We start from the raw sequence: 11,715 nt of genomic DNA on the forward strand, positions 1-11,715 counted from the left end.
GAAAATGCAACCACATCATAATACAGACGACAGGTAGAGATACCATTTGCTGTAAAGGGTTCAAGAGATCCAGCAACAATGACTAATTAGGGCAAATCGGAAACAATGCTCATATACAGGCAGAATTCTGATTGTATGTTTATGCATTACATAAATGAAATGGAATTTGTCACATTCTCCTAATACAACAAATACTGAAACTTACAGAAACCTACATAAATATGAGGTAACTTGATTCAGCCAGTCTGTGATGTTCATTTAAAAACTTTAAAGATATTTCATCATCGTGTTTCGACTAAACAGAGTTTACTTTGAACTTTCAAAGTTCACATCGTGCTCCCCGCAAAAATATTATATGATTTGAGAAAAGCCAAGAATTTCTAATGGTTTTATACGTACTCGTCATCACTATCCTCATAGTCAGAATCAGACTCATTGCTCCTTGGTTCCATCAGTGAATTCGTGTCAAATGAAGGCATTGTTTCCATTTCCTCCACCTCAATTGTGTCGTAGTTCAACCGTTCCATAAATTTCTCATTAGAGCAGTTAAGAAGCCACGAGAGAGAACATTTAAAACCTTTCTTTCTTACAATCTTGTCTCTAGGCTTTATAGTGGATTCAAGACCATAAGTAAAGAATGGTGGGAAGGCAGCCAAATCATAAAGTGGGCTCTGCATCTCCATTTGGAATTAATCGACGCTGAGTTTCATGATGTCAAGATTCAAAGCAAGGATCTGGGGACATTCTACAACCATGGACCTCACTTGTTGCAAGGAAAATCCACAAGCCTTTAGGAAATCTGCATGTTTCACCATAGAAGTCTTACTAAGGCTCACAATCTGAGGCATTTTCTCCACAACAGTCCCAAAATCCTCAGGTTTCAAATCAATGATTGATTGAATCAAACTCCTTTGACCAAGAAGCTTTGGCAGAAGATCAATTCCAATGATTTCAGAATATTGTGCTATTATAGATGGAAGTGATTCTTTTCTAACATTGAACTCTAGAAGGGATGCAACATTTGGTTTGACCCTCTCCTCTAATCCAAACCCAAGGATGTGAGGTCCCTTCTCTATCAATCTAGCTATAGCTAACCTTGGAATACACAAACCTTCAAGATAATCCACAAATGGCTTGATCACGCGGCCAACTCGCATCCCAAGAATATCAGGGTATCTGGTTAAGACCCCTCCAACTTCCCTTCTAGACACTCCAATGCCAACTAAATAAGCCATTGATGTGCTCATTGTCCCCTCAAGCTTAAATCCCAAGACTTCTGGATATCTCTCAAGCACCCGAGGTATATCATTAGGCTTGATATCCATCCCTTGAAGATACTTGACTACCGGGGCAAGGTCAACCACAACACTTGCATGGAGAACTTGTGGATATCTTCTCAAAAACTCTGTGAAAGTGGATTTTCTAATACCCAATTTCCCCAAATAATCAAGCACCGGAATCATGTTCTTTTTCACACTACAACCGAGAACCAGCGGATAATTGTTGATGTCCTCAATAGTAAGCCCCAATTTATGAAGAGAATCTATACGTTCTTGTATAACCTCAACCGTCACAGGAAGTTCTAGCCCATCTAGCTCATCAGGAATAATACCAAGTACCCTCAAAAACTCATAAACCTTAGCACGATTTGCTATCCTCTCTTTCTTCATGTTAGACAAACTAGGACGACTATACAAGGATGAGGGATGGACTTGCTTCCGATTCAGATGAACAGTATATGGCTTCGAAGAAGATGAACTCACAGGTATAGAAGAAAAGGTTCTACCAGCAACACTGCAACGGAACCTTGTAACCGATCCAGAGGTCCTCTCACAGTTACCAGGGATTTTAAGAGTCGATGTCCATGTTAACTTGGGTTTATGGAAGGTGAGAGCAGGTAACTCGGAGTGTACAAGCAAAAGACCTGGTTTTGTAATTCCAGAACAGCTTCTGATCTTCATAATCTCACAATTCACACCGGTATGAAATACTCTACAAAAACCACAGACCAAAGAAATTAAAATTTGTAAGAAGCAATCTTTCTGAAAATGACCTTTTATAGTAATAACTCTAAAATGATTGCAATTTTTACTAGAAAAATTAAACATAATCTATACTTCCAGAGCTAAGATAGGCTGAAACCCAAGACGCTAAAATGGCAATTAGGCTAATTTCAGTACCCAGACTCCAATACCAAGAAAAAAAAACAAAGTAGACCCAAGAAGAAACAGAAGCTAAAGAATATATCTTTCTTAAATCAAAGATTCTGAAAATTAGATAACCATCAACATTTCTCAGTTCCTTAATCCTCTTCCTGAAATATCTATTAGCTTTCACTTTCAGATAAGAACTTACTCCATTATCCGAAGAATTGAGGAACGGTAAAGCAAATATTGATAGTAAAGGAAGAGTAATCCACTCAGAATTTTCGACAGAGACAAACGTTGCCGGTGGCTGGAGAAGGGTGAAACAGAGTATCTGCAGCCTAAGGAAGTCCCTGGGTTGCGAACCTGGAAGGTAAGTGCTACTCCTAGATTCCCCCCCCCCCCCCCATTACAATTAAAACTATACGAGTATATTTGCTTTCTTCTACGTTGTAAAACTTTTTGGGATAAAATAACTTCTGGCCATTAAATTACTTTTTGTCATTGTTTTCGTCCTAAAAAATTAGTTTTTATTTTTTATTGATAATTTTAAAATTTTGATTTCATTATTTTTTAAACTATAAAATTTAAAAATTTGATTCTTTTATAAAAATATGATACATGTAATTATAAGGATTGTTGTGGTGAATTCTTAAAAAGGAAAATATTTTGATCTTTGTAATTTTAATTTCTTTTTCAATTTGATTTTTGTGATGAAATTGTATTTTTTTAATTTTTGGTATTCTTCTACAAGGACAGACATTATTTTTTCAATTCAAACTTTCTAAAAAAAATTAACTTTAATTCCAAAACTGTAAAAAAAAATGAAACAAATCGTTTACATCTGTAGGTGATTTTAGGACTATTATAGCAATCACCATATTTCCTTAAATATTTTTTCTTAATTATAATTTCCCTATTTTTATATTGTTACCATTTCCCCTGTTAAAATCAGCTACATGTATAACATATATTAATCAAGACTCTAAATTATCAATTTCGATATAATGAAAACTATTATTTCTTCATATAAGCAATTGAAGCAAATATTTAGTCTCAATGTATTTCAATCTCTAGCAGAATAGATGCATTACATGTATTATGATGCATAGTAAGTTCGTAAAACCAACTCTATTTCTAATCATTTGTTGACCATCAGTGGTAGTGAAAATCAAGTGTATTACAAATTTCAGTAAGTTGAAATCAATAAAAAACCAGAGACCTTATGTGCTAAGATTCTTCAGGCTCCATCAAGCTCACGTTTCTGCTCAGTCTTTCCTTGGTATTTTGAATGAATGTTTCAGAAATTTCATTAATGTTCAACCCCAGACCTGTAAGCACCGGTTTTCCCGATTTCGAACTATCTGTTATAGGTATAACGGTACGTTGGCCTGTTTTCGCATGGAGTTGAGGCATGTCGTCTTTGTTGTCATCTTTCTCTGCTACATGGAAAGACGACGAGTCAGAGTTGTCAACATGAGTCCAATTCCAATAGTCCGGCTCTTCCTCGGTTTGCTTGAAGTTGATCCGAACAATGGAATCCGAGACATCCTTTGGTTTCGAGTTCTCCCTTTCATCTCCATCGAGTTCGGCTTGGCTTATGAGGGGTTGTTGGACACCACCATCACTACTCGTTGAGCCCTGGGGCATAGGGTGCCCCAAGGTGACGCGTTTGAGGCCTATGCCAACGAAACTGTTGACGATGAAATTGAAGATTCTATGGCAAATGCCGACACTCTGAGAATCGTTTTCTTTGTCCTGCATGGCTTGGAAAGACATAAAACTGAAGAATGAAGTGATTTGAACAAGATGATGTCTTGGTCTTTAACCCTATCTGAATGATTCTATTCTTGGGATTTGGGGTAGCATGTTCTTTTTTTTAAAAAAAAAAATCCCACAAATGATTTAGTTTTATTAAAGCAAGAACAGTAAGGGGAGAAAAAGCCAAGTTAGGGGAATTCTACTTTGCTTGAAGAAAATGGAACCAATGGTGAATTGGTATGGATTATGCAACCGACGGGGTGATTGAGACTTTAATTGTCCTTTTCTTTTCCATGGATATTAAGGATCTTTTCATGGCATGAGTTATCTTTATTAATTCTTTAACTTTTAACAAAGTAATGTAATTTGGTCATTTATTTTTTTGGATGAACTCTATAGATACCACTGAACTTTACTTATTGTATCTTTTATACCATTAAATTTTCAATTGCTCCAATTATATTACTGGAATGTTACCTCGAGAATAACATGATGACATGATTGGCGGTTAAGGAAAACTGTTAAAATGTTGCATTTGAAGGGATATCGAAGAAGAGGACTTTGGGCTGGGTTTTCGAAGATGATGACGAACCGGTTAAGGCTTGATGAAAAATGTTGGTGTTTATTGCCCATAGATAGAAACTGAAGAAGCAATGTTCACTAGAAATGAAACATTTTGCTTTTGCTCTGTAAAAGAAGATTAATATAAATAACTTGATACAAAATCCCGTTGGCCGTATGTATTTGCTCACACTGGAACTTAAAAGCTCAACTGCCTCTAAAGCCCTACCATGTTATTCAACAAGTGCTGTGATAATGGCTAGAACCTATAGTTTCTGAGGAAAAAAAAAGAAAAGAGTGAAAAATAAGGGAAAAACAAACATTACAGCACTTGAGCCGCTTTTTACATTAAGTAAATGCTCTTTCGGAGCAAGAAGCGTTGCATCGAACAATGTCTCGAGCTTTAACTTATACCGATGTCCCTTCGACTTTGATTCCTGGTTCGGAAGTAGACTCCGCTACATGTGTTTCAACTGGAGAAGGTAATGCGGGCATTCTTCCTTTTTGGGCTCGTGGTGGGAGGTGTTTGATGTGTTTTTTTGATCCCACGGTCCATGGCAGGAAGACCCCAGTGCCACCACGAGGAAGTTTTCTGGGGCTCATCACCGCTGGACGTACAGGCGCTAGCATGACAACAGGAGCATGAAGGACTTCCCATTTTGGCATCATATCGAATGCCTCGTAGCCGTTAAGAGCTCCATTTGACATCGCATATGGACCAGGGGCAGCTGGTTGCCAAGTCATGGCACAAGATTGACTAGTTGGTGGTGACTGACCTTGGTTGGTATCAAGCCGAACTCGGAACAATGTAATGCTGACCCTCTTGTTCAGAGATGGGCACGTTACATGTCTTGCCGTGTCGGAACTATTTCCCCTCATAACTAAAAGAGACCTGCATAATAGTAGTAAAATACAGTATACATTGGATCACAAATTCCATCGTCTTTTAAAACAAGTTTCGAGCATGCAGATGCGCTAAGAAGATTGTTAGCTTTCACCTTCATACATTAACCAACTGTGAAGATAAGTATATGATTATTATAGAGTTTTTCTCAACCGAAACACGATAGCAGTGCCGGAGAATAACATATATAAATGAGAAGCCGCACCCATTTAACGTTAGGTTTTCCGACGTATGATGCAAGGCACAATAAACAAACCAAACTTAGACAATGTACCCATCACCCAAAGCATCCCTTTCATGCTATCAATAAAAGCAGTTAACTGTGAACATACCCTTCTTTCAATGAAAGTTGGAGTCGCCCTCTATAGTTCCCTTCACCGTCACCCACGAGAGTTAGCCCGAAAGCCATTGTCGATTCAGATAGGAGAAGAGTGGAGATAGGTTGTTCCAAATGTGGTGGCTTAAGAAAGGGTTGAGAATATTCACCCTGCATTAAAGAAACATAACACTTAATATTGTACTCAAACAAATAACCGGGAAGAATCCGACAGTGCAGCAAAAAGGTATACCTCATCGAAGAAGTTAACGATGCAGCCATTTGGTTTCTTATATTCAGGTATAAGTTGCCATTGGATCAAGTGTTCTATGACACGTTCGAGCAGTGTCGGAATCGGTTCTATATCTACTGTAAAATGTTTAAAGAATTTGTAAGGAATCAAGAAAATATTAAGAAACAGAGAAGCCTAACATCACCATGGATTCAAAGTGGTGGATCTTACTTGCTCGATTATCACTTGTCAGCTCGTCTTTAACGTGTCCGAAAATAGGAACACCGAACTGAATCATCTCTCGCTTATTTCCCTGGATTTGTTTGTTGAACAAAATAAAAGTCTCACCTTGGTAATCCAAAAAAGAAAAAAAGTCAGTAAGAAGTCCATTAAACAAAGACATGGCCAAAAAATTGCAGAACTAGAAGAATTCATATAAAACATCAAACAAGAAAAATGAATGGCACCATTTCATTTGTATCTACCAATTAAAAGAACTTTTTGAAACCTATGTATAAACATGTATCGTAATCCCGACGGTCGATTCATGTGCTCAAAACAAGAAACATAAATTGACAATACGTACCTGTTCAAACAAAGCTACAACAAAAGGGAAAACTATTTCAAATCTTCATCTTAATATTCTAAAACAGGCTCAATTTCGGCTTTAAAGTGGGATGGCACCTGACAGTTCCCCATTCTGTCCGGCGGATCGAAGTTCAGTCATGAATTCACTAAGCTTAGCCAGCTCTGATTCGGTGAACACATCCTCATACAACTTCAATCCTTTCACAACATTCACCTGCATCACAGTAAATAATATCACTCGAGATGCGATGTCCATACGACATTTGCTAACAGATTTTGTAACGAGAAACAACGGCAATCCATCTTTTCAATCCGTTTTGTTCGTTGCATTGTGAAAGAAAGAACTCACCATGCGGCCCTTCACATGTTCCTTGGCAGAAAAACCTTTGGTCAACTTGAATTGAGAAGGCCGTGCATGACAGTCTTTGTGGTTAGAACAAATATCGATGATGTCTTCCTCGACATTTCGAGCTTCCTGAGATCCTGCATTGCCAGAGAAAAAACCAAAGTTTTAAGCTGGGACTTAGCTGTTAATCTTTTTAGTTAAGTTAGCTAATTAATCAGAACAACGCCATTTTCAAAGCTCAGCAAAATGCCTCCTTTGCTAGCCGGAAGAACAAATTGGCTATGGTAAAGCTATCTACAACATAAAGACAGAATAAAAACTGCAGCTTGTCCAACTCTAGGATACCACAACCGGCTTTCCGAACACGACAAGTTATCCTTTTTTTTTTCTTTTTCATTTTCCTTGTCGTAGAATTCAATTCAATCTTCATTGGATCGCTCGCTCAAAAGGGTAACCGGACTTGACCAGGGAAGGTAAATTCAGTCAAACGAGTAGACTCGACTGACTCAAAAGGCCCACGTGACATCATCAAACGGCAGCCGTGATGTCAAAGATTAGATCAGACGGTTGTGCTAAGCCCAAACTAACTGTAAAACTGAATCAGCCAAACCCTTCTCTCTTTAAGACTTAACCTCGAAATTATCAAACTCCTCGCTTAAACCACGGGAACATGCCTACCGTATATTACTACAGTACGACTATTACGCATCTGAAAACACTTATTATAAAGCAATAAATAATAGAAAAATAACACCTTTCTGCAGGAAAAAAAATAGAAATTTTGATCTCGTGAAAAAGTACCTTTTTTTACCAGGAAAGCGTGAGTCTGAAGAATCATATAGAAAATGGGGGGAAATTTAATGAAAACCAAAACCCAGCATCATCATCTAACCCCCACGATGAATTCAAAGTCAGAGAAAAGTTTGAAAAGGAGCTGGAAAAATACATGATTTTGTTTGGTCCCATAGAAAATGAAGGAAATTTGCTAAATCTTTGTAATACAAAAGAGAAAATGAAAAAAAAAGAGTGTAAGATTATAATAATGCGTTTGCTTTGTTTCAAGGTACGGTTTCACTTTCAGTCTTGATCAAAACACAGGGAAATTTAGAGATTGAATGCTTCACGCCTCTCTGCCTAGCACACTATCATTAGAACAGACAAAAAGATGACATATTTCTTTTGTCTTTTTTATTGATTGATCAAGAAACATAGAAAATTTGAAGAATTCAGGTGATGAAACAGAATAAGTTTGAATACACCAACTGATCGGAATCGGATGGCATTAATGGAAAAAGAAAACAGAGCAGAGTTCTATTTTAGCAGTTAGATGTTCATAGGAATCCAAGTAACTCGGCCGGATTTTGCGTCAAAATTCCAACAATGAAACACCGAAATGTATTAAACAGAGGAACAAACCGTAAACAATATATATTTACACATATAAATTATATGCATGTAAAAAAAAGAATCAAACTTTATAATCGAATATCATTTTTCTTTTAATAATGAAATTACCTGAATCAGTAATGTCACTGTCAGGGGAATCTCCTTCTTCTTCGCCACCAACTGCCTCTTTCCCTTCATTTACCTCCACTTTCTCGTCATCCAAACAACCGCTGCAACCGCCTTTCACTTCCTCCTTGACAATCTCATCCCCTCCTCCAGTCGTCTTGGCAGCCACCTTTTTCAGTTCCGCCGTCACATGGGCAATGGAATGGTACTTCTGCATCTGCAACACCGGGATCCAATTCAACCTCCTCCCGTGGATCGCCGCGAACACCGCGTCGTACTCCGGTCCTCCGCCCCCGCTTCCCTGTAGCTGCGCCAAATGACCGCAAAGAGCGTCAATGATGGCATTAGCGGCCGCGAATTCCCCAAGGAACCAAGAAATAATCGTGTCCTTGGCCAAAACGTCAGAAACCGCCGGCACGGCTTGCATCACGGGTAACATCGCTGGCCCCATAGCTTGAGCCTGTTCCCTCGGTGATGCTGTCCCCGCCGCCGTTGGCATCTCTAGAATAACTCTACCCTTAACTATTTACTAATTTGACCAAATATTGGGAACCCAGAAACTCCGAACTATTGGGTATTCGGAGAGATGGAGAAGAGTGAAGAAAAGGCTTAAAGCAAATGGTCGAGAGATGGCTTTTGTATTGTGTTTAGAGAAATGACTTCTTAGGGGAAATGGGGAAGAGTTGGTTAATATATATGGGAGCTTTTGACAATTGGCATTAGTCCCTACCTGTGGGGACCACGGGAGCATGCTGACATGGCATCACGAATTGAAATTACTTCACACTTGTATTTATTTTTATAATTATTAATATTTAATTTATTGATAAATAATATGATTTAGATACCATAAAATTAATTATTTTTAATCTAATTACTATATCTATAAATTTATGATTTAAGTTTTAAAAGTTGTTTACAGTATATATGTTAATTTTAATATTGTTTAAACATCTACTATGTAAAGAAACAATAAACATCCTCAATTAGTAAAATTAAAAATTATTATCGATAATTATTTAATTTAATGAGATAAAATATTAGATATTTTAAATAATATTAAGAGTTCAAATATTAAAGTTGTAAATCTAATAAAATTGATTGGAAAGATCATCCTAATAATGAGGTTTTATAGTATTCGATTTGAATTAATAAAAATTAATTGATTAATAGATAGATAGATAGATAGATTAAATATTGAAGGTTTAATTAAAAAAATTAAAAATTATTACTCTATTGATTTTTAAAGGTATTGGGAATTGAATTTGTTAAGTTATAAAAATAGCGATTTACTTTTAAATATATTTAGAACTTTTTAAAATACCACAAGTTCAATTTTTAATGCATTCAAAAATAAATTAAAATTGTATCCAAAAAAATAATTTTTTTAACTAGTATAGAGTTAATGGCATGTCAACGGATGGATTGAAATAGAGGGATATTGTTAATACGAGAGCTGATATAGAATATTTTAAAGTTTAGAAATTAAATTAAAATCATAATTTAAAGATTGATATAAAGTATTTTAAACTTTAAAGATCAATTTAGAATAAAGGTTATATTTTAGAATATCATGTGCAATTATCTTAATTATACATGGTAGTGTTGAGAGTTTCACTATATTTTTTATAGTGTCTTTTGTTTTAATTATTATTCATAAAAGCATGAATAGTTGAATATTTTCTAAATTTTCCCATGGCCAACCGACTAGGGATGGTTATGGGACCTAAACCTGATGGGTTTTAATCCGACACGATTTGATAAGATCAGATTTTTTTATAAAAATTTTGGGTTTGAGTTGGGTCGGGTTTTTTAGAGGTTATGTTCGGGTCGGATCATGTTCGTGTTTAGGGTGAAAATACTCCACTCGATTCGACCAAAAAAATATAATTTTCCTTATATATTTAGGGATAATTGCAATAATACACCACTATATATTATTTTTTCAATTAAATCTCTATTTTTATTGAATAAAAATATTTTTTAATAAATATATTATTTCGGGTCGGGTTCGAATTTTATCTCAAAAAGTTAAGTCGAGTCTGGATCAAGTGGTGTATGTATTTTTCGGATCGAATTCAAATCAGTTAAAAGATATATAAATTTCGGATCAAGTTGATCGAAAATCTGACCCGACGCAACTTGTATCTATCCCTAAACCCAACCACTTGAAACAAAAATAAAGGGAAAAAAATGAATTGTCCTGGCACGTGGCCATGGAACATTTCACATGACATTTACAAGGGAATAAATTCTGAATAAATCCTATGGATCCTTCCGTATTTAGGTGTTTCTGTTGGATGCGGTCCCGGTCGAAATCAAATTTTCTTTTACCTTTATTTGAGGTATGTGGACTCGTAAATGTATTTTATATTTATTTAGAGAAAATCGCCTCAGTGACAAAAAAAAAGTTATAATATACGATTTTAACCAACTTTTTTTGGATTTGCCAAAATGACCAACAAAATCGCAACGCGAAATAAAAATCGCAACGCGATCCCCAGAATCGCAAATCAGTTTCCAAAATCGCAACGCGATTCTTGAAAATCGCAATGCGATAGTACAAATTCGCATTGCGATTTTCCAAAATCGCAACGCGAATATGAAAATCGCAACGCGAACACATAAATCGCAACGCGTATCCGTAAATCGCAACGTGTATCCGTAAATCGCAACGCGTATGGGTAAATCGCAATGCGTATCCGTATATCGCAACGCGTATCCGTAAATCGCAACGATAATACATAAAATCGCAACGCGTATCCGTAAATCGCAACGCGATATTTAAAGCGCTATTATAATCGCTACGCGTATTTTATTTTCAAATTACAAAAAGAATATTAAGACAAAATCCCGTAATCGCAACTCATAACCTAAAACCTAAAATCACAACTCAGTCCCATCTCCATCTCTCACTCTCTACGGCGAAGAAATCTGTCCCCATCTCCGAAGATTTCCGTCCCCATCTCCGGCGAAATCCCTCACAACCATTCACGGTCAGAAATCCCTCACAATATTCAGAAATGGAAAATCAACCTCCGAGGGTTAGTTTTTTAATTATTTTTATTTTGAAATGTTTGCATTATTGTAGGTTTTTCATATTGAAACTGATGATAAGTTTACTGGTCATTTCAATAATAGATTAACCATTTCACTTAGATTTCATTTCGCGTTACGATTCTGTCGTTGCGATTTTCATTTCGCGTTGCTATTCTCTCGTTCCGATTTTCAAGTTAGTATTTGTCTTTGTCTTTGTTCTGTCTTTTGGTTGAAGTAATGCAATCCATTCAAGTTTCAATTTGCAGAAGAGTCGCAACGAGATAAATGAAAATCGCAACGAGAGAATGACTG

The 11,715-nt window shown here is 36.4% G+C and overlaps 2 protein-coding genes across 2 annotated transcripts; both read right to left on the reverse strand.

The window, feature by feature from the left end:
• Nucleotides 1–275: 275 nt before the first annotated feature.
• LOC120189101 (transcription termination factor MTERF4, chloroplastic-like) lies at nucleotides 276–2,372 on the reverse strand. The gene is made up of 2 exons (XM_039192438.1): nucleotides 2,356–2,372; nucleotides 276–1,992 (listed from the first exon to the last, which is right to left on the reverse strand). The coding sequence occupies exons 1-2, from the start codon at nucleotides 2,358–2,360 to the stop codon at nucleotides 690–692; spliced, it is 1,308 nt and encodes a 435-aa protein (XP_039048369.1). The 5' UTR covers nucleotides 2,361–2,372; the 3' UTR covers nucleotides 276–689.
• Nucleotides 2,373–4,772: 2,400 nt separating this feature from the next.
• On the reverse strand, nucleotides 4,773–8,977 carry LOC120188565 (RNA demethylase ALKBH10B-like). The gene is made up of 7 exons (XM_039191953.1): nucleotides 8,368–8,977; nucleotides 6,856–6,989; nucleotides 6,603–6,720; nucleotides 6,150–6,266; nucleotides 5,940–6,055; nucleotides 5,703–5,857; nucleotides 4,773–5,358 (listed from the first exon to the last, which is right to left on the reverse strand). The coding sequence occupies exons 1-7, from the start codon at nucleotides 8,861–8,863 to the stop codon at nucleotides 4,875–4,877; spliced, it is 1,620 nt and encodes a 539-aa protein (XP_039047884.1). The 5' UTR covers nucleotides 8,864–8,977; the 3' UTR covers nucleotides 4,773–4,874.
• Between the last annotated feature and the right edge of the window lie 2,738 nt (nucleotides 8,978–11,715).

The sequence above is a fragment of the Hibiscus syriacus genome, unplaced genomic scaffold (assembly GCF_006381635.1).
Source record: "Hibiscus syriacus cultivar Baekdansim isolate YM2019G1 unplaced genomic scaffold, ASM638163v2 tig00116951_pilon, whole genome shotgun sequence".
NCBI lineage: Eukaryota > Viridiplantae > Streptophyta > Magnoliopsida > Malvales > Malvaceae > Hibiscus > Hibiscus syriacus.